General features: G+C 45.6%; 1 protein-coding gene across 6 annotated transcripts in view; it reads right to left on the minus strand.

The window, feature by feature from the left end:
• Nucleotides 1-2,517: 2,517 nt before the first annotated feature.
• Nucleotides 2,518-23,075, minus strand: part of llgl2 (LLGL scribble cell polarity complex component 2) — a 157,035-nt gene continuing 136,477 nt past the window's right edge. For all 6 annotated transcript variants that reach the window (XM_068057807.1, XM_068057806.1, XM_068057809.1 and 3 more), the window contains 10 exons: nucleotides 16,963-17,113; nucleotides 12,218-12,334; nucleotides 10,305-10,471; nucleotides 7,878-8,142; nucleotides 7,158-7,317; nucleotides 5,705-5,754; nucleotides 4,163-4,210; nucleotides 3,956-4,013; nucleotides 3,681-3,757; nucleotides 2,518-3,134 (listed from right to left, as the gene is read on the minus strand). In XM_068057807.1, the coding sequence (XP_067913908.1) occupies nucleotides 3,130-3,134; nucleotides 3,681-3,757; nucleotides 3,956-4,013; nucleotides 4,163-4,210; nucleotides 5,705-5,754; nucleotides 7,158-7,317; nucleotides 7,878-8,142; nucleotides 10,305-10,471; nucleotides 12,218-12,334; nucleotides 16,963-17,113 (1,098 nt within the window). In that variant the 3' untranslated portion in view covers nucleotides 2,518-3,129. The remainder of the gene's footprint in view (nucleotides 3,135-3,680; nucleotides 3,758-3,955; nucleotides 4,014-4,162; nucleotides 4,211-5,704; nucleotides 5,755-7,157; nucleotides 7,318-7,877; nucleotides 8,143-10,304; nucleotides 10,472-12,217; nucleotides 12,335-16,962; nucleotides 17,114-23,075) is intronic.

Below are 23,075 nucleotides of genomic sequence, written 5' to 3' on the forward strand. Positions count from 1 at the left end.
ACTGTGCTCACCTAGGCACCGGCTTGACTACCTCCTGAAACATGCCATGCACGTGGTCCTCCATGTCGCGGATACACCACAGTGACTCCAGCCGCCACTCGAGCTCTGAAACTCCAAGGTCAAACTTCTGCAACCGGAGACACTTTCAGCAGACATGTTCATCAAGATCACATGACACGTCCATGACTTCCCACATAGCACAAGAGGCACATTCCACTTGGCCAAGCTGCCCTGCCATTACTCAACTTTACAATGAAAACTTGCTAGTGTAAATAGCTGGTAAGTTAGTACAACCAGCTTTTATCCCTTGTACCTTTGCGGCTGAGACAGAAAGAGACCAAAGAGCACCTTCCACTGGCCCCCAGCCAGCGAAAACACCCACACTCAACTTACAGCCTCACTCCGTGCAAACAGCACTAGTATAGCCAGTAATGACTAATAATTTACAGGTAGCTATCCTAGGGCTTCAATTTAAAAGGAAACTTTTTTACTCCAGTCTATCTCAGCTATCCCCAGGCAATAACAGCTGCTGCTCACCGACCAATCAGTGCAAGAATTTCAGCGTTGTCACTATTAATTTTTTCCCCACTTAATCAAAATAGAGCGTGCACAGAAACAGTCCGAGAGCCTGAACATTGCCCCGGACGTCAGGTAGGTGAAGGACATTGAGCCCTGCTCTTAATTTTGTAGCTCTTCAACCCTGTTCCTTTCAGGTCCGCCGCTGCCCCGGACGTCAGGTAGGTGAAGGGCAACGAGACCTGCTCTTTATTTTCTTAACCAGGTCAATAATTTGCCTTCAATCCCATGAGCCTGCACTTTAACTAACAGTCTCTTATGAGCGACTTTATTAAATGCCTTCTGGAAGCCCATCTAACTAACATCCATAGGCATTCCCCTGTCTGCTACTTTAGTCACCTATTCAACAACATTCATTCATGTTTATCAGGCATGACCTACCCTTCACAAATCTATGCTGGCTCTCTCGCTGATCAGCTGAACATTCTCAAGGTATTCAGTTACCCTGTCCTGAATTATAGGCTCACAGTAATTAGCACCTATACAGGTGATTGACAGTTAACTGCCTCTGACAGGCAGTTTGTTAACTAGCTTGCAGTTTCTTCAACAGTTTTGAAAGTTCCAAGTTAAATTCAAAACATTATACCAAATTTCTGTTCGAGGACTGCTCACCCATTACTTACCAGAGAATTCCCACTCACCAAATTCGCAACTTTTACTCTGCTTCCAGTGCACCACCTTCTCACTCCCCAAAGCCAGTCCACCATCTATAAGGCACAAGTTAGGAGTGTGGTGGAATACTCTCCACTTGCCTGGATGAGTGAAGCTCCAACAACATAACACTCAAGAAGCTCAACACCATCTAGGACAAAGCAGCCCACTTGATTGGCACCCCATACACCACCGGTACACAGTGACAGCAGTGTGCACCATCTACAAAATGCACTGCAGAACAAGGGCGGCAACACATGCGGACACCACCACCTCCAAATTGCCCTGCAATCACACTATACTGACTTGGAAATATATCGCCGTTCCCTTCATTGTCACTGGGTCTAAAATCCTGGAATGCCCTACCTAAAAGCACCGTGAGAGTACCTTCACCACGTGGACTACAGCAGTACAAGGTAGCTCACTACCACCTCCTCAAGGGCAATTAGGTGTGGGCAATAAATGCTGCCCTTGACTGCATCCCAAGAATGAATAAATTCCAAAAAAATTACAGTGTATTCTTTGTTGGCTTTACCAACATGCATGAAATTACATTAGTTAGTTGTCAGATTTGACTATTCTAATATATTCGAATGTTCACTTGACTGGCCTCCACCTTCCCCTCTCAACAAACTTAAGCTCATCCAAAACTCTGATACACTTATTGGAAGATCATGGATTGGTTTATTTACTAAACTTTTTATTTATTTTCTAGTCTTTGTCTTATTTGATAGGTTACTGCATTATCATAGAATTCGGAGTAAAATTTAAAGATGCAGTATCTTGTAATTTTAGAAGTGCAACTAAGTAATTTTTAAGTGTAAACTGCATGTCTGGACAAGGGTCTAGTAAAAGTTCACTGTTCAGACAGGTTCATGATTTTAGGGAAGTATGTATGATTAATGACAAACTTAAACTTTCAGGCTGTAACAGTCGCTGCCATTATTTGACAAATGGTTAAATTAAGCTGATAACCATCATAATGGGTGGCCGTTAGACAAGATGAGCAATCCTTCCACGGCCTCACTCCTTCCTCTCTGGACTTTGTAGTGTTTGTGCTCCTAACCTGGAAGTGAGAATCTTGTCGGTTCTCTGAAAGCAGTAGTATCAGCAATGTGAGCTTTGGAACCTGCCTGACAATGATGATCAAATTGTACTTGAGAGATCTTGAATTACTCTGCAGCAAATTCCACATTCCAGACAAACCATTGGGTGCGTCTTCTCCAAGGGGAGGAATCAAAAAGCTGGTCCAACCCAAATACGGTGGAAATAGATGCAGCTGACACAGGCTCAATGTGAAAATGGTTTAATTTATACGTCAGTAGAGTAGTGTTTACAGTGGCATTTCATAGGTTCCTACTGACATGATTGGCTACAAAAATAGACTCCAGAAGGAGCACCTTTACTGACTAAAACCATTCGAAAGTATGAAAATATTTCCTCATGTATACTATACTAGGTAAAACAATTACAGCAGCCACCAGGATCTAAATTATACATATATATTAAATATCACTAAATGTTCTGTAATTTAAAAATTATTTCTACATTTTCACTTCCAAAGTTTGAGAACTCCCTTAGAAATATCTAAAACCATATAAAAATTGGACAGTGGTATAAAGCTCCCCTATTAAACTATTTGCACCCAGGCAGTTATTTAATTAAAATCCATCACATTCAGTGACTGTGCAAAGAGACAGGGAAAAGAAATTAGGAAAGTATTCCATGGAAGGGCTGAAGCAGGACAATAGTGAGTTAGGCACTAAATGAGCTGGCATCTCCCCAAGTCACCGTCTGTATTATGGAGCTGCCTTCTCTCAACGGGTACCCCATCTCCAACAGTAGGATGTGTAGTGTTATGGCACAAAGCACAATGAGTGCTCCCATCAGCATCCGTCACCATCAATCTGTTCAGGAGAAGCAGTAACATATTCAAAGACAAACACATTCACAATCAAAACTCCTTCACAATTCAGTTAATGGTACAGCTAATGAAATACAGCAATTGCATTCATCTGAACTGACTGAATGGTAAAGAGACTGGCATATTTCTGATCTTTGCCTCCTTTCATCTCATCACTTGTTGACAGGAGTGCTTGGGTGGGATCCCTCCTCTCCTGAAATCTTGCAGAGATTGCTGGGCCCCAGAGGAAGAGATAGGAAGCAACTATGGGGTGAGTGGGCGACGACAGGTCTGGCATACAAAATGAAAGCCTCAGATTATAAATTTACAATTGCCTGAGGCTCTGAATGAAAAATAAATCTCATTCTCTAAAAGGCAGTAAAATGGGATAAGTGTTCTGTTAGTCACTGGCTGCCCAGAAGGTGTGATAATGGGAGTTGGTAAAGTTCTTTAAGACAAGTACTTGGGGAACTATTGAACTCCTAGCTAATTTAAAAAAAATATAATCACCAACTTGTGTCCCAAGGCATGATTTTCTGAATGCACCCACCTCCATTAATCATCCTTTGTTTCTGGGACTGTACCCCAGCCACGTTCTTCGAATTCCTGTCCAGGTGTCCAAAACTCCTGCAACAAGAGAGCCACATCGCTCCATATCGAGCATCAACAGTACAAAAAAATAAATCACCTCAACCTCTCCCTTTGTATATACACTACGTCGGGAAGCTGCAAGTGTCACAAGCCCTTATTGCACAATCTCCCACCCCTCACCCCTACAGCTCTCCCCGCATCCCACCCCATCCTCCTCCCAGCAGCAATACCTACAATCTGTCAGTTACAGCTGATTCAGACTCGAGCGTGCTCTGTATTTCCAGTAAAACTCCTAAAAAAAAACAGATGTTGTGCAGTTAGAACACATGCAAATGTAAGCACCTCCCCCCAACCCCATGTACATACACTCCCAGAGACTTGTACACACCCAGACACAAAGTTCAGAAGCACATTTTGGAAAATTTGTGAGTGACTACTTACTTTCATCATTAAGCAGTGCATGCTCCATGATCTCCACTGCTTTCCTCTCTGGTGGAAGAAATTGCAGATCAACTCAAGAGGTCACTGAAAACTAGGTACTATATAAAATAGGTGATATTTTATCTTTTATGGTATATTGATTCGACTGGGTGTTTGTACTCAACAACTACTGAAAGGAATTTTTCAGCACAGAAGTAGTTGAATATAAATTCAGCCCCCTCTCCCCCAGCGTTTTAAGGAGATTTCTTGGAAACCAAACCAAATAATTCCTGCAACAAAAACAAGAAATGCTGGATTCACTCAGCAGGTCTGGCAGCATCTGTGGAAAGAGAAGCAGAGTTAACGTTTCGGGTCACTGACCCGAAACGTTAACTCTGCTTCTCTTTCCACAGATGCTGCCAGACCTGCTGAGTGAATCCAGCATTTCTTGTTTTTGTTTCAGATTTCCAGCATCCGCAGTATTTTGCTTTTACAAATAATTCCTGCCTTTGGTATTGGTAATTCTCTAGAATATTGAGCAAGTAAACAACAACTAACAGGAATTACTTTGAATCCTGTCCCAGGAGTTTACTGCAGTAAGTTCTTCCTTCAGGTGATAGCTTGAGTGAATGACCCAGGTTTACAAACTGTACAAAAATCACAATACAATACAGCATGCGTCAAGTCACAGAATCACAGTATTGTTACAGTGCAAAAGGCGGCCATTCGGCCCATCATGGACCTGCATGGGATCAGCATCTGAAGCAAGAGTTAGGTCAGAATTGGCCCAGGCTGTGCAATGGGTCAGGCATGGCCTTCAGTGGATGTCCCACCAGCCAAACCTCTGCCTCAATTGCCCAGTTTGTGCTGAGCAGTTATGGATGTTGAAATGGATGCTACAATTAGCCAAGGCTTGCAGAAAAGAATGGGTTACCAGGCCGGATCACTATTTTGGGGAGGGGGAGGGGGAGGGGGAGGGGGAGGGGGAGGGGGAGAGGGAGGGGGAGAGGGAGGGGGAGAGGGAGGGGGAGAGGGAGGGGGAGAGGGAGGGGGAGAGGGAGGGGGAGAGGGAGGGGGAGAGGGAGGGGGAGAGGGAGGGGGAGAGGGAGGGGGAGAGGGAGGGGGAGAGGGAGGGGGAGAGGGAGGGGGAGAGGGAGGGGGAGAGGGAGGGGGAGAGGGAGGGGGAGAGGGAGGGGGAGGGGGAGAGGGAGGGGGAGAGGGAGGGGGAGAGGGAGAGGGAGGGGGAGAGGGAGGGGGAGAGGGAGGGGGAGAGGGAGGGGGAGAGGGAGGGGGAGAGGGAGGGGGAGGGAGGGGGAGGGGGAGAGAGTAAGAGGGCATGAGAATATGCTGGAGAACAAACAAGCAAGACAGACAGAATGAGAGCAAGAACCAATGATGTCAAGATTACAATCTGTGTTGATCAATTCAGTGCCAATGAGGATATATATGGAAGGAATTCTCTCCTAACATCTGCAGTGTTTACAGACTCTCTCCCTTGAGCACATTAGACATCCATTGATAACAATATTCTCAGAACAGGTTGAGTTTATCAGATTGACTTACCATCCCCCTCACTCTTGCTCAATCCAGGCATCTGTGAATGCACTGCTTCCCTGTGAATCAACAGTAATTAACATTCTCTTATATAGTGTGCTTCTCAAACTGAAGTATTACTGATAGAGATCTGAGCCACTCCTGTTGAATCTAACTAAATACATCAGTCAGTACATAGGCAGGAATTACTTCCCTGCAGGTAATACAAGTCCCTGGGGCATTCAAACAGAGGTGTAGATGCAAATGGAAAGAACATGCATTTATTTCAACATCTTTCATGCCTTCAGCACATCCCACAGAACTCCAGAACCAATTATTTTGAAATGTCATCTAGATTAACAGAGGAGTCAATGTTTTGCACAGCAAGATCCCACATAGAGCAGTGAGATGAATGACCAGATGCTGCTAGTTCAAGGATAAACTCCCTGATCGACTCAATATTGCACTGTGATCTCTATATCCATCATTTATTTCACTCATGGGATGTGGACGTCACTGGCTAGACCAGCATTTATTGCCCATCCCTAATTGCCCTTGAAAAGGTGGTGGTGAGCTGCCTTCTTGAGCCACTACAGTCGGTGCGCTGTAGGTACACCCACAGTGATGTTAGACCAATGCCTCAGTTTAGTGTTATCTGGTTTTTCTGACATCACTGTACTGAAGTGTCAATGCAGATTACAGGCTCAAGCCCTGGAGCGAAGCTGAACTCCACAACTTCTGTCTCAGAGGTGAGAGTGCGACCATCCGAGCCAAACTGACTTGAGGTGCACTCTGAGGTCTGTTCCAATTCTCCCAATGATACCTCTGCAGTCTTGCATCTGCTGTATGCTTAGAGTTTCTCCCTCAACCACATTAGGGACATCCCTCTCAGTCCAGGTCAGACTTTCATGCTTTATAAGTATTAGCAAGAAACAAGTCCAATGGGTCTAGCCCTGCTCTCAGCATGAAAATTTATCCAGATGGCACAAATATTCACACTGCCTCAAAAACTGACAGTGACTACACTGGATCCCCAGATTAGGCCCCTCAGTCAGCAAGCAGCACCAGAACAATTTCTCGGTGAGAAACCAATGTCCATTAGACAACTGCCCTCTGCATATCACCCAACAGACATACACTCCTGGAAGAGTGAGCCTGAGGTCCTAGGAACACGCAGAGGCACAAGCACATGGAGTCCATTCTGCCATTCAGTGACAACATGGCTGATCTGCAACCTAACTCCATATGCCCACCTTTATATTTCTTGATAGATTTTTGTTAACAAAAAGGTATTAATCTCAGATTTAAAATTAACAACTGACCTATCAATTGCAAATTGCACTCCTTCCCCTGGAGCCAGGGAGCATCACCGAATGCAAGGGCCACTGGGGTTAAACAAATCAGAAAGTCACAATGGCTTTCAGCTCCTGACCCAAATGGTCTTCAATGGAGTGAGTAACTGGGCTGAGTGAGAAATACTTACATTGAGTTGGCTTTCGTGACGTCCCCATCTTGCAGTGCTCTCTGTTGGGAAGTCCTAGTTCCGACAGCCTCATCAATATCAATGATGCATCTCGGTTCCACCACCCACTTTGATGAAACTGAGAACCTCTCAAACTCCGAGGGAGAGATGAGGTAAAAACCTGAAAATGCAAAAACATACATTGTTGGATTGGCAGCAAGTAACGTTCCTGCTGACTTGAAGGTTCTCCAAGGATTGGCTGCACGAAGTCAGGAGGGAACTGGGGGGTGGGAAGATGGTAAGGGTGAGCCAGTTGGGCCTGGGGAAGGGGGGCGGGGGGGGGGGGGGGGGGTGGAAAAGAAAAGGGGGAGGTGTGGGGGATGCACAAAGAATTTTCATTTGACGGATTATGATTGAACACAAACAGGAGATATTTAGTTCAACAACTGAGTGCTGAGAAGTTAGAAATTCCTTGCTTTAAAATAAGGTTACTCCTGGGCAAACTTATTATAAGGGATCCTGGTGTTTTGGGAATTGTATTCTTGTGATTCAGTCTGCTTCCTTGAAAAAGGAAACCTGGAGCCTGAGCTTGGCTGAAGTACTGTACTCTGATCATGTGCGAAAGCTGCTGTAACCACTTCACTTAGAAATACATTTTCCACCTTGTGCAGGTTCGACAATGTGTGGAATCCTCTATGGCATGGCATAGGAGGGAACAAGCTGGCATAATGAAGCCCTTACCTTGCCCAGATTTTGTGAAGACACAGGATGCAATCCCACTCACGTCCTCTTTCCTGATGCACTCATACCGAACCTGACTTCTGAGCACAGGGAGAGAAATGACTTGGATATCACCGAGGTTTGTCAGCACCAGAAGCCCGTTCTCACTATAATCCTCTACTCGACTGCTGCTGAAACTGGCCACTGACACTTTCCGCACCCGGGACCCTTCCACTGCTGTCAACTTCAGTTTGGTTTTTGTGCTGACTTTTGGTAGTGTGAATATCTGTCAACAAAGTGGAGCATAATTAGAGCACTTCACAGCTGCACCAGCCTCGACTGTCCACTGTACAAAGCAGGCGTGTGGGATGGTTGGATAGTGGCAGAGTACTGGGTCTGTGGCTAATGACCAGACTCTCAGCTCAGCTGCCAAAGAATGAAAAAGTATTAAATGAACACAGTGCCAGACCTGGGCAACAGAACAGGGCAGACAGAGATCCATTATTGCAACAACTGTGCCTTCTCAAAGACCAGCATGCTTCATACCACTGTAAAGAGCTTAAACAAAACGGGTGGTTTTTTTAAACTAGAAAGCAGTTTCCAGTGGGGCTCAGAATTGGGTCCCTTGCAGTTCATGGTATATATTAACGATTTAGACTTAAATGTAGGGGACATGATTAAGAAGCTTGCAGATGATACAAGAATTGGCTGTGAGATTGATAGTGAGGAAGAAAGACAGCAGGAAGATGTCAATGGACTAGTCAGGTGGGCAGAAATGTGGCAAACTGAATTTAATCTGGTGAAATATAAGGTAATGCATTTGGGGAGGACAAACAGGCAAGGGAATACACAGTTAATGGGAAGATACAGAGAAGTGTAGTCTAAGGATACGGGGTAAACCTTTCAGGACTGAGATGAAGAGAAATTTCTTCACCGAGAGTGGTGAGCCTGTGGAATTCACTACCACAGAAAACAGTTGAGACCAAAACATAGTATGTTTTCAAGAAGGAGTTAGATAGAGCTCTTGGGGCAAAAGGGATCAAAAGATATGGGGCGAAAGCAGGAACAGGTTACTGAGTTGGATGATCAGCCATGATCATATTGAATGGCGGAGCAGGCTCGAAGGGCCGAATGGCCTACTCCTGCTCCTATTTTCTATGTTAATAGAGGAACCTTGGAGTGCATGTCCACAGAGTCCCTGAAGGCAACAGGAGAGGTAGATAAGGTGGTCAAGGCAGCAGATGGGATACTTAGCTTTATTAGCTGAGGCACAAAATATAAAAGCGGGGTCGGGGGGGGGGGTTACGCTAGAACTACATAAACACTAGTTAGGCCACAGCTACAGTACTGCATACAGTCCTGGTCATGGCATTACAGGAAGCATGCGATTGTACCAGAAAGGGGGACAGAGGAAACTTATGACAATGTTGCCAAGAATGGAGAATTTTAGCTATGAGGAAAAATTGGATAGGCTGAGTTGTTTTCTTTGGAGCAGAGGAGGCTGAGGGGAGATTTAATTGAGGTGTGGAAAGAGCTGAGGGGCCTAAATAGAGTGGATAGGAAGGACCTATTACTGGTAGCAGAGAGATCAACACCAGGGGCATAGATTTAAAGTAATTAGCAGAAGGATTGGAGGGGAGGTGAGAATTTGTTTTCAGAGGATGTATCTGGAACTCTGCTTGAAAGGGTGGTAGAGGCAGAAACCCTCATCGCATTTAAAAAACACGGATATACACCTGAGGTGCAGTAACCTACAGATCAAGAACTGGAAAGTGGGATAACACTGAATATCTCTTTCGGCTGGCACAGACATAACAGGGCAATTGGCTGCCTTCTCTGCCATAAATCTATGTTTCTGACATTCAAACCAAGGGGGCAGTGAAGAGATGGAGTCCCAGGGACACAATGGTCATAGAAAAAAACAAAACAAAAAAATCATAGGACCACTGAACAGCAAAAGGAAGTGATGTTGTATGTGTCTCAGATATTAGTTAGATCACACAGTATGGTGTGCAGTTCTGAACAGAAAGATATTAGAGCTGTGGAAAGGGGAAAGTGAAGATTCACGAGAATGAGACTGAGAAATGAGATGATATGAAGACGGCAGGGGCACTGTGTGTTTGGATGTAATTACAATATTCATACCTACACAGTACACCAGATAAGCAGCAGGTTCCTTAATCTGCGTGTTTTTGAAATAAACCAACTTCAAAATTTGCTCGTTGGCCAGGTTTATCAACTTCAGTGTAAACTAAAAACTTAATTGGAAAGTGGTGTTTGATCTAGAACGTTTTAATTTAAATGAAGACTCCTGTGATCTCTGGCAATGTGTTTTTGAACAATAAGCTTTAAGGCTACAAGCCAGAGCCGTGTGCGCTTAGTAACAGCGAAAGATCGAAAGTTAAAGACTCCTCTCTGTGGCTCAGTTTGTATGACTGAACTAATTACCTTGAACTGCTCCTCTGATATGACCAGCAGCATGTGGTTCCCGTGCATGTCTGGGCTCTTGGACAGGTCATGTGCTGCTTCTAGTGGTTCAGGGAGGAGAATCCCTCGACCGTCCAGTATAAAGATCCCAACCACAGGGGCTCTGTGCATGAGCTGGATTTCCTTTGCTGTAAAGACAGTGGAATAAGTTAACAGTCTGTGAAAGAAACAATTTTGGAATTTCACCCTACAATTTCTGCATAGATTTTGCAATGGTCAAGCAATTCATTAATTAATAATGTTTGAACAAAGCATTTCTATTTTAAAAGGTATGAAGCTTCGTATTTTTCTACAACGCATAATAAAGTAAAAACACACATTGCTCCCCATTGTCCCCCTCACTCCCACAGAAAAATTCAGTCTCTCTACTCTTTCCCAAAGCTTGTTTTGTAATAAAAACCCTGCCCATCCCATCAGATAAGGATGCAAATGACAAGAGCTGTGTCCGTTAGCCAAGGACAAGGATCCAGGAGGTTGATAAAATTGGCCAACCAGCAAATTCTGAAGTTGGTTTATTAAAAAAAAAAAATCAGATTAGGAGCCAAACTGCTGACGTGCTTATCTCCATCACACAACGTACATGCTGGATAACAGAGAATGCATTTCCTTAGTGGCATTGAGAGAGGTCAGGGATCAGTTGTGTTACCCCCTCTATATTGCCTGTGGGACAGGCACGGTCTGTGGAGAGCACTGAAGTAGCAAATTCTCTACAGTTTCCCTAATGTTCTAAAGGGTTTCAGTTCTTGGATTAATGTAGAGGGTTTGAAAGTGACAAAAAACTGGTTCCATTGCAAGGATTTTGATTGAATTACCAAACCCATTTGGCTCATATAAAACATTGCATTGCTTTACAGCAGACTGACGTCTTCACATACAAAGGGATGAGGGATTCTGTGTTTAATTATAGTGATGCACAAAGCATTCAGTGATTTATTAACAATTTTCTGTCATTATAGGACTGCTGCATCAAGTAATGCTTGATTTGATCTGGGAATGAGAACATTCGAGACAGGTGTTGTTTCTGATAAATAGAGGTGTAACAGGAGCTCAGAGATAGCGAGGGACAAGCTGGTGGTCTGTAGAGGTGTGAATTACTTTATTTGGGAAGATTATGTTGGGTGGAAACAACATTTATAGTACAACATAAAGATCAATATCAGCACACTACAGATAACTCACCCATTACAGACACTGTTGGTGGTATAGTGCACAGTGACAGCCATCTGCTATGGTTTCGAGAGTAATTTGATTATAAAGAAAGTGGCATTGGTCCGTAAATACTAAGTGACTTAATGGCCACATTTTGGTTAGGACAGTGCAGCGAGATGCTATTTTAGACATAATCCAAGTATTGGAAATGGGGTAATTTACAGTAATAGTCACCCACCAGAACTGTGAACTGGCCATTCTTCTTGGGTGAACTCAGACTGAGAGTTGGATAGTTATTCAGTGCATCACAACAAAGCCCTGGTGTATCCTAATACGACACCCACTTGTAGCACTGAGAGGACACCACTGGATGGGGATCACAAGCAGGAAGCCTGGGTGATTATTCTGCCCTCATTGGCCAATGGTAGCAGCCTATGCAAGAATAACCAGTTCAACACGGATTGAGCCAAGCGCGTGGCTCACGACCACAACATGCAATGGGTTCACCTCCCAAGCGGTGCAGGCTGGTAGAGCTGCACAAATGAACAATGGTCTAAACACAACAAAAGCAGCACAAGAGTGGATGGAACACGAGAGGAACGACAACACTGCCCCAAACGTCACCCAACAGGTTCCCCACAATGGGTGCGAAAGAAAACCCACCCAGGGTCTCCCACAAGGATGGGGATATCACTCCCCATGCAAAGAGGTGGAGAATCACTCACCCTGAGCCGCAGTGACTGGCTCCTCCATCCTCCTCTCCACAGGCGGAATGTGAATAGTGTACGCAAATACGGTCCCACCATTGGTGCCAGCCCACAGTGATGGACCGTGATAGGATCCTGCAACAACAACAAAGAGTTCAGTAAAACAACTTGAAGACACAGCATTCAGCTTAAAACTACTAGTCTGTAAGCCGACTAAATCAATCACCCTCAATCAAACTCCAGAAGGCATCTGATAAAGGTTCTGCACAGGGATTGACGCAAATAAAAGTGCATGGAATTGGAGGGAACCTTGTTAGATGGGCTGGAAACTGGTTGGGAGATAGGAGACAGAGTAGGGCAAAAGCAAAATACTGCAGATGCTGTAAATCTTAAATAAAAACAGAAAATGCTGGAAACACTCAGCAGGTTAGGCCATCGACCTGAAATGTTAACTGTTTCTCGCTCCACAAATACTGCCTGACCTGCTGAGTGTTTCCAGCGTTTTCTGTTTTATTTCAGAGTAGGAAGTGCTCTCTGATTAGCAGGATGTGACAAGTGGTGTTCCCCAGGGCCTCAGCTTTTCACCATATTTATTAATGACTTGGACAAAGTGACAGACAGCTTTATATCCAAGTTTGCAGATGACACGAAATTAGGAAGCACAGCAAGTTGAGATGACGACAACAGGAAGCTGCAAAGGGACATAAACAGATTAAGTGAGTGGCCAAAACTACAGGCGAGCTCAGTAATCCCTGGTTCTGTGTGGCCAATACCCTCCCATAGAACTGTACGTGGCGAAGGTTGACCTTACATTCTTTATGCGCAACAATAACTGGCTCTGTCTGGACCAGCACTGAGCACTGGTTTTGTTGCCGTTTTCTGTGCACTGAAAATTCCAGTCATTTTTACAAAACTGTGTAATCCAGCATCAACTGATGGATACAAGTGGTTTAAGACTAGATATGTCCCACTAAAAAGGAGACTCATGGAATATTACACTCCACTGACACATTCAAGGTTTAGTCATAGAGTTATACAGCACAGAAACAGACCCTTTGGCCCATCATGTCTGTGCCGGCCATCAAGCACCTAACTATTCTAATCCCATTTTCCAGCACTTGGCCCTAGCCAGGAATGCTATGGTGTTTCAAGTGCTCATATAAATACTTCTTAAATGTTGTGAGGATTCCTGCCTCTACCACCTCTTCAGGCAGTCCATTCCAGATTCCAACCACCCTATGATTGAATTTTCCCCCCCTCAAATCCCCTCTAAACCTCCTTCCCCTTACCTAAAATATATGCCCCCTGGTTATTGACCCCTCCACTAAGGGAAAAAGTTTCTTCCTATCTAACATAGAACATTACAGCGCAGTACAGGCCCTTCGGCCCTCGATGTTGCGCCGACCTGTGAAACCATCTGACCTACACTATTCCATTTTCATCCATATGTCTATCCAATGACCACTTAAATGCCCTTAAAGTTGGCGAGTCTACTACTGTTGCAGGCAGGGCCTTCCATGCCCCTACTACTCTGAGTAAAGAAACTACCTCTGACATCTGTCCTATATCTATCACCCCTCAACTTAAAGCTATGTCCCCTCGTGTTTGCCATCACCATCCGAGGAAAAAGACTCTCACTATCCACCCTATCTAACCCTATTATCTTATATGTCTCTATTAAGTCACCTCTCCTCCTCCTTCTCTCCAACGAAAACAACCTCAAGTCCCTCAGCCTTTCCTCGCAAGACCTTCCCTCCATACCAGGCAACATCCTAGTAAATCTCCTCTGCACTCTTTCCAAAGCTTCCACATCCTTCCTATAATGCGGTGACCAGAACTGCACGCAATACTCCAGGTGCGGCCGCACCAGAGTTTGGTACAGCTGCAGCATGACCTCGTGGCTCCGAAACTCGATCCCCCTACTAATAAAAGCTAACACACCATATGCCTTCTTAACAGCCCTATTAACCTGGGTGGCAACTTTCAGGGATTTATGTACCTGGACACCAAGATCTCTCTGCTCATGTACACTACCAAGAATCTTCCCATTAGCCCAGTACTCTGCATTCCTGTTACTCCTTCCAAAGTGAATCACCTCACACTTTTCCGCATTAAACTCCATTTGCCATCTCTCAGCCCAGCTCTGCAGCCTATCTATGTCCCTCTGTCCCCTACAACATCCTTCGGCACTATCCACAACTCCACCGACCTTAGTGTCATCCGCAAATTTACTAACCCACCCTTCTACACCCTCTTCCAGGTCATTTATAAAAATGACAAACAGCAGTGGCCCCAAAACAGATCCTTGCGGTACACCACTAGTAACTAAACTCCAGGATGAACATTTGCCATCAACCACCATCCTCTGTCTTCTTTCAGCTAGCCAATTTCTGATCCAAAGCTCTAAATCACCTTCAACCCCATACTTCCGTATTTTCTGCAATAGCCTACCGTGGGGAACCTTATCAAACGCCTTACTGAAATCCATATACACCACATCCACTGCTTTACCCTCATCCACCTGCTTGGTCACCTTCTCAAAAAACTCTAAGGTTTGTGAGGCACGACCTACCCTTCACAAAACCGTGCTGACTATCGCTAATGAACTTATTCTTTTCAAGATGATTATAAATCCTGTCTCTTATAACCTTTTCCAACATTTTACCCACAACCGAAGTAAGGCTCACAGGTCTTTAATTACCAGGGCTGTCTCTACTCCCCTTCTTGAACAAGGGGACAACATTTGCTATCCTCCAGTCTTCCAGCACTATTCCTGTCGACAATGACGACATAAAGATCAAGGACAAAGGCTCTGCAATCTCCTCCCTGGCTTCCCAGAGAATCCTAGGATAAATCCCATCTGGCCCAGGGGACTTATCTATTTTCACACTTTCCAAAATGCTAACACCTCCTCCTTGTGAAACTCAATCCCATCTAGCCTCGTAGTCTGTATCTCAGTATTCTCCTCGCCAACATTTTCTTTCTCTACTGTAAATATTGACGAAAAATATTCATTTAACGCTTCCCCTATCTCCTCTGATTCCACACACAACTTCCCACTACTATCCTTGATTGACCCTAATCTAACTCTAGTCATTCTTTTATTCCTGATATACCTATAGAAAGCCTTAGGATTTTCCTTGATCTTATCCGCCAATGACTTCTCGTGTCCTCTCCTCGCTCTTCTAAGCTCTCCCTTTAGATCCTTCCTGGCTAGCTTGTAACTCTCAAGCGCCCTAACTGAGCCTTCACGTCTCATCCTAACATAAGCCGCCTTCTTCCTCTTGACAAGCGCTTCAACTTCTTTAGTAAACCACGGCTCCCTCGCTAGACAACTTCCTCCCTGCCTGACAGGTACATACTTATCAAGGACACGCAGTAGCTGCTCCTTGAATAAGCTCCACATTTCGATTGTGCCCATCCCCTGCAGTTTCCTTCCCCATCCTACGCATCCTAAATCTTGCCTAATCGCATCATAATTTCCTTTCCCCCAGCTATAATTCTTGCCCTGCGGTATATACCTGTCCCTGCCCATCGCTAAGGTAAACCTAACCGAATTGTGATCACTATCACCAAAGTGCTCACCTACATCTAAATGTAACACCTGGCCGGGTTCATTACCCAGTACCAAATCCAATGTGGCATCGCCCCTGGTTGGCCTGTCTACATACTGTGTCAGAAAACCCTCCTGCATACACTGGACAAAAACTGACCCATCTAAAGTACTCAAACTATAGTATTTCCAGTCAATATTTGGAAAGTTAAAGTCCCCCATAACAACTACCCTGTTACTCTCGCTCCTGTCGAGAATCATCTTCGCTATCCTTTCCTCTACATCTCTGGAACTATTCGGAGGTCTATAGAAAACTCCCAACAGGATGACCTCTCCTCTCCTGTTGGGGCTGCTCCCCCTCCCCCTTAAGGATCCCAAAAACACTATCCGAGACATCACGAACCCTGGCATCTGGGAGGCAACACACCAACCGTGAGTCTCTCTCGTTCCCACAGAACCTCCTATCTGTTCCCCTAACTATGGAGTCCCCAATGACTAATGCTCTGCTCCTCTTCCCCCTTCCCTTCTGAGCAACAGGGACAGACTCTGCGCCATAGACCTGTACCCCATTGCTTACCCCTGGTAAGTCGCCCCCCCCCCCCCAAAACAGTATCCAAAACGGTATACCTGTTGTTGAGGGAAACGGTCACAGGGGATCCCTGCACTGCCTGCTGGTTCCCTCTCCTTCCCCTGACGGTAACCCATCTACCTACTTCTTTTACCTGAGGTGTGACTACTTCCCTATAACTCCTCTCAATAACCCCCTCCGCCTCCCGAATGATCCGAAGTTCATCCAGCTCCAGCTCTCAATAACTGATCAGTGCCCTTCATAATTTTGCATACCTCAATCATGTCCCCCCTCAGCCTTCTCTGCTCTAAGGAAAACAACCCTAGCTCTTCATAGCTGAAATGCTCCAGCCCAGGCAACATCCTGGTAAATTCCCTCTGATATAGCACTGAAACAGGCCCTTTGGCCCACCGAGTCTGTGCCGACCAACAATCACCCATTTATACTAATCCTACATTAATCCCATATTTCCTACCACATCCCCACCATTCTCCTACCACCTACCTACACTAGGAGCAATTTACAATGGCCAATTTACCTATCAACCTGCAAGTCTTTGGCTGTGGGAGGAAAAAATTAGATTAAACTGGCTCTGTGCAGTCACTAATCCCCAGGATCAACAACTCAGTAATATTTCCTCACCGTCTCTTACAAAGGTATCTGCAAAATAAAGTGATCGGACAAATCCAGTGAAAGAGTCATCGGCAGAACGAGCCTCAATCCTGCGCTGTACTGGCGCCAGCTCCATCTCGTTTAACCCTTCCTGGTCCATCCTGGCATTGGCCGCCTGCACCTGGAGAGAGAGAGAAAGAACAGTCACAATATGCACAAATGGAACACAGACAACTCGATAAATAGCAATCTCACCACACAGCCTCCATCTGACCCTTACAAAAACACAAAATCGGCTCCAAAGGAATTTGACAAAGTTCCACATGAAAGCCCTTAGTCACTTGAAGGGGCAGGGATTCAGAAAAAAATAATTTGGCTATATTATAAGTGTCTTCTGACGATGCAGAGCATGTGCAGACCAATCGAAGTCATCAGTGCGATCAACCGTTTGCCAGCATGAATCTGTGCATGCGCACACTACGTCACAATGTAATGACATCAGCCCTTAATGGCTACAATCACCTCCTTCATTCCCTCAAGAACACCCCGCTTCAGCCACTCGCTCCCAGCCTCGCCATTCCCACCACCCCCAGCCACTTGCTCCCGGCCTCACTGCTTGCCCCCCCTTCAGCTGCTTGCTCTTCCCCCTCCCACCCTTGCTGATTCCCCCCAGCTTCAGCCACTCGCTTCCTGCCTCGCTGCTTCCCCCACCCCCCCTTGCTGCTCCCCCTCCAGCTTCAGCCGCTCGGTCCCACATCCCCCCCCCCCCACCCCCCAGCTTCAGCCACTCGTTCCCGGGCTCGCCATTCCACCCCCCCCCCCCACCATTTGCTCCCGGCCGCGTGGCTTCCTCCCACCTGTTGGCCGCTCGCCTCCCGCCAAGCTGCTTGCTCCCCGCTATCCCCACTCCACCCCACCCGGCCGATCACTTCCTGCCATGCCGCCCGGAGAAGCAGTGGGGAACGAGCCACCAAGGGTGGACTGAGTGGCCGAGGGCTGAAGGGGCGGCGCAAGAAGCGAGCGACTAGCAAGCAGACGGGCGCAGGAGGGAGCAGCAAAGAGAAGCGGCAATGGCAGTAGGGAGCAGGGTGGAATGGAGGTAGCGATTGCAGCCATTGAAAGGGTTTGGGTTTAATTTGTTTTTTGTGACAAATTAACAGCGCCATCGTTATTACTGGCAGCTGCCGGAGCCATCACAGACAGTGACATTTCAGCGGATCAGGCTGCTTTTGCATGAATATTGTGTGCAATTTTGGTCTCCTTATCTGAAGGATGTTCTTGCTCTAGAAGGAGTGTAGCGAAGGTTTACCAGACTGATTCCTGGGATGGCGGGACTGACCTATGGAGGAGAGATTGATTCGCTTAGGATTATATTAGGATTAGGGCAGCACAGTGGCGCAGTGGTTAGCACCGCAGCCTCACAGCTCCAGCGACTTGAGTTCAATTCTGGGTACTGCCTGTGTGGAGTTTGCAAGTTCTCCCTGTGTCTGCGTGGGTTTCCTCCGGGTGCTCCAGTTTCCTCCCACATGCCAAAAGACTTGCAGGTTGATAGGTAAATTGGCCATTAGCAATTGCCCCTAGTATAGGTAGGGGGTAGGGAAAATATAGGGACAGGTGGAGATATGGTAGGAATATGAAATTAGTGTAGGATTAGTATAAATGGGTGGTTGATGGTCGGCACAGACTCGGTGGGCCGAAGGGCCCGTTTCAGTGCTGTATCTCAAAAAAAATGTGCCAGTACTGCGCCACCTAGCGGTTGTCAGCAAACATAGCTATATTGTAACAATCTCCCTTTCACCTGAAAAATAAAACCAAAAAACAGAAAAGGTTTATATTTTTATGACTATTGGTGCTCAGATCATCCAAGGTGACTGATGAGGCTTCAGTGACTTCTGGTGATAACTGGAGAGGCACTAGGACCATGTGGGAACTAGGTGCGTGACACACCAGTTTACCCAGAGTCAAGCCCTTTATTTACTACTGACCTCCTGACTATCTCACAGCTCTGCTCATATGGAAAGGAGTGAGCTTCAAACTCTCATCTGGCGAGTGTTTGGCACCATCTGCAGGAGCTTTATACCAGGTTGAACAATCCATTGTGGACAGAAAATGCTCTTTTATAGACAATGTTGGCACAATGATATTTCAGAGACATTCTATTTATACAACTTCCACCTTCTAATAGTTCACATTTTGCTCAAATAGCACAGGAGGTGGTATTCAGCCCATTGTGTCTGTGCTAGTCTGAACAGCTATCCAGCCTAATTCCCACTCTCCAGCTCTTGATCCGTAACCTTGTTGGTGACAGCACTCCAAGTGCACATCCAAGCACTTTTTAAAATAGGCCGAGGGCTTCTGCTTCTACCCCCCTTTCAGGCAGAGTGTTTCAGACCCCCACCACTCTTTGGGCAAAAATATTTCTCAAATCCCCTCTAATCCTACTAATCAATTTAAAATGTATGCTTCCTAGTTATTGACTTCTCTGCTAACAGAAATAGGTCCTTCTTATCCACTTTACTTAGTACACCCCTCAATTAAATGTCCCTTCAGCCTCCTCTATTCCAAAGACGACAACTCCAGCATATCCAATCTCTCCTCACTGCCAAAATTCTCTATTCCTGGCAACGTCCCCTTAAATCCTCTCTGTACCCATTCAAATCCATCACATCCTTCCTGGAATGCAGTGACCAGAATTGTGCACAGTACTAGAGCTGTGGCCTAACTCATGTTATCTACAATTCGAGCATAACCCTCCCGATCTTGTATTCTATGCCGCAGCTAATAAAGAAAAGTATTCTGTATTAATTCCGAACCACACTATCTACCTATCCCTTCAAGGATCTGTGGACATGCACTCTGTTCCTCTACACTTCTCAGAATCTGACCAATTATTGTGTATTCCCTTACCTTGTTTGCCCTCCCTAAAATGCATTACTTCACACTTCTCCAGATTGAAGTCCATTTTCCACATTTCTGCCCACCTGATCAGTCCATTAATACCTTCCTGCTTTCTACAACTTTCTTCCTCACAATCAACCACACAGGCAATTTTTGTACCATCTGCAAACTTATTTCCCCTACATTTAAGTCTAAATCATTGATATACACCACAAAAAGCAAGGGACCCAGTACTGAACCCTGTAGAACCCCACTGGAAACAGCTTTCCAGTCACACAAACACCTGTCAACCAATACCCTTTGCTTCCTGTCTGAGCCAATTTTGGATCCAATTTGCCACTTTCCTTTGGCTCCTGTGGGCTTTTACTTTTATGACCAGTCTGCTATGTGGGACCTTTTCAAAAGCCTTGGTGAAATCCATGTAGACTACATCAAATGTACTATCCTCATTAAACATAGAAACACAGAAAATAGGAGTAGGCCATTCAGCCCTTCGAGCCTGCTCCGCCATTCATTATGATCATGGCTGATCATCTAACTCAGTAACCTGTTCCCGCTTTTGCCCCATATCCTTTGATTCCTTTAAACCCAAGAGCCATATCTAACTCCTTCTTGAAAACATACAATGTTTTGGCCTCAACTACTTTCTGTGGTAGCGAATTCCGTAGGCTCATCACTCTCTGGGTGAAGAAATTTCTCCTAATATCAGTCCTGAGATTGTCTTTTGTACCACCTGTTGCACCTTTTTGAAAGCGAAAAAAATCCTAACCCACTCAATCTCTCCTCACACGTCAGTCCCGCCATCCCAGGAATCGGTCTGGTAAACCTTTGCTGCACTCCCTCTATAGCAAGAACATCCTTCCTCAGATAAGGAGACCAAAACTGCACACAATATTCCAGGTGTGGCCTCACCAAGGCCCTGTATAACTGCAGCAAGACATCCCTGCTTCTGTACTCGAATCCTCTCACTATGAAGGCCAACATACCATTTGCTTTTTTTAAACCGCCTGTTGCACCTGCGTGCTTACCTTCAGCGACTGGTGTACGAGAACACCCAGGTCTTGCTGCATATTCCCCTCTCGGTTTATAGCTGTTCAGATAATAATCTGCCTCCTTGTTTTTGCTATCAAAGTGGAGAACCTCACATTTACCCACATTATACTGCATCTGCCATGCATTAGCACACTCACTCAAGTTGTCCAAATCACCCTGAAGCCTCTCTGCATCCTCCTCACAACTCACCCTCTCTCCATTAACTCTCCTTGTTGCCCCCTTCAAAAAATTCAATCAAGTTTTTGTTTGTACTGGAGTGCTGACTTGGGTTGCATTAGAGTGCTATAGTGGAAGTTTGGTAACTGAGGAAATTCGGTGAGGAAGGAGTGAGGAGCTCCTTTCATTTCCTACCGGTCCACAATGAGGGGAGCAGAGAGCTTCCAAAGAGCACAGCTGACTGGGAGAAGACTGGGAGGGCGGAGTTCCAGAAAAAAACTGAAAGTAACGTCACAGGAAAGCTGTGACCTGATTGGCTGGAAGGGAATTTGTACTGAATTTGAAAATAAAATATTGATAAAAATTGAATAAAATCCTAATTAACCAATTACTAAGTAGAGTAACTAAACCAGAGGGAGGAGATTACTGTATTTAGTTAGCATTTAATATTTATAGTAGGAATCTAGCACTAGGGACCATAAAGTTAATTATAACAATTTAGTAAGTATTTATTTATTTTAAATTAATTTATTAATTAGTGCTAGAAATGTCAGTTAGAGGGGTGAAGTGCTTCACCTGTGAGATGTGGGAAGTCCGTGACGCTTCCAGCGTTCCGGACGACTACATCTGCAGGAAGTGTACCCAGTTGCATCTCCTCACAGACCGCATGGATCGGTTGGAGCAGCAACTGAATGCACTTAGGAGCATGCAGGTGGTAGAAAGCGTCATATACAGGAGTTTAAGAGAAGTGGTTACACTCAAATTGCAGGCAGATAGATGGGTGACCGCTAGAAAGGGCAAGCAGTCAGTGCAGGAATACCCTGTGGCTATCCCCCTCTCTAACAAGTATACCATTTTGGATACTGTTGGGGGGGATGGCCTATCAGGGGAAAACAGCAGCAGCCAGAGCAGTGGCACCATGGCTGGCACTGTTGTTCAGCAGGGAGGGACAAAGCGCAGAAGAGCAATAGTTATAGGGGACTCTATAGTCAGGGTCACAGATAGGCACTTCTGTGGACGTGAAAGAGACTCCAGGATGGTATGTTGCCTCCCTGGTGCCAGGGTCAAGGATGTCTCTGAACGGACAGGGGGCATTCTGAAGGGGGAGGGTGAACAGCCAGAGGTTGTGGTACACATCGGTACCAAACGACATAGGCAGGAAGAGTGACGAGGTCCTGCAGGGGGAGTTTAGGCAGTTAAGTAGAAAGTTAAAAGACAGGACCTCTAGGGTTGTAATCTCGGGATTACTCCCTGTGCCACGTGCCAGTGAGGCGAGAAATAGGAAGATAGTGCAGCTAAACACATGGCTGAACAGCTGGTGTAGAAGGGAGGGTTTCAGATATCTGGATCATTGGGATCTCTTCAGGGACAGATGGGACCTGCACAAGAAGGATGGATTGCATCTAAACTGGAGGGGCACAAATATCCTGGCTGCGAGGTTTGCTAGCGTCACTCGGGAGGGTTTAAACGAGTATGGCAGGGGGGTGGGAACCAGAGTAGCAGGACAGCAAGTGAAATAAATGAGGGGGAACTAGTAAATAAGGCCAGTAAGAGGAAGAGCAGGCAGGGAGATGTTGCGGAGCACAGCGGGACTGGTGGTCTGATGTGCATTTGTTTCAATGAGAGAAGTATAAGAGGTAAGGCAGATGAACTTAGAGCTTGGATTAGTACTTGGAAATATGATGTTGTTGCTATTACAGAGACTTGGTTGAGGAAAAGACAGGATTGGCAGCTAAATGTTTCAGGATTTAGAAGCTTCAGGCGGGATACAGGGGGATGTAAAAGGGGTGGGGGGAGTTGAATTACTGGTTAAGGAGAATATCACAGCTGTACTGCAGGAGGACACCTCGGAGGGGTCATGCAGTGAGGCAATATGGGTGGAGCTCAGGAATAGGAAGGGTGCAGTCACGATGTTGGGGGTTTTCTACAGGCCTCCCAACAGCCAGCGGGAGGTAGAGGAGCAGATATGCAGATAGATTTTGGAAAGATGTAAAGGTAACAGGGTTGTAGTGGTGGGTGATTTTAACTTCCCCTAT

This window comes from Heterodontus francisci, chromosome 26, assembly GCF_036365525.1.
Source record: "Heterodontus francisci isolate sHetFra1 chromosome 26, sHetFra1.hap1, whole genome shotgun sequence".
Taxonomy (NCBI): domain Eukaryota; kingdom Metazoa; phylum Chordata; class Chondrichthyes; order Heterodontiformes; family Heterodontidae; genus Heterodontus; species Heterodontus francisci.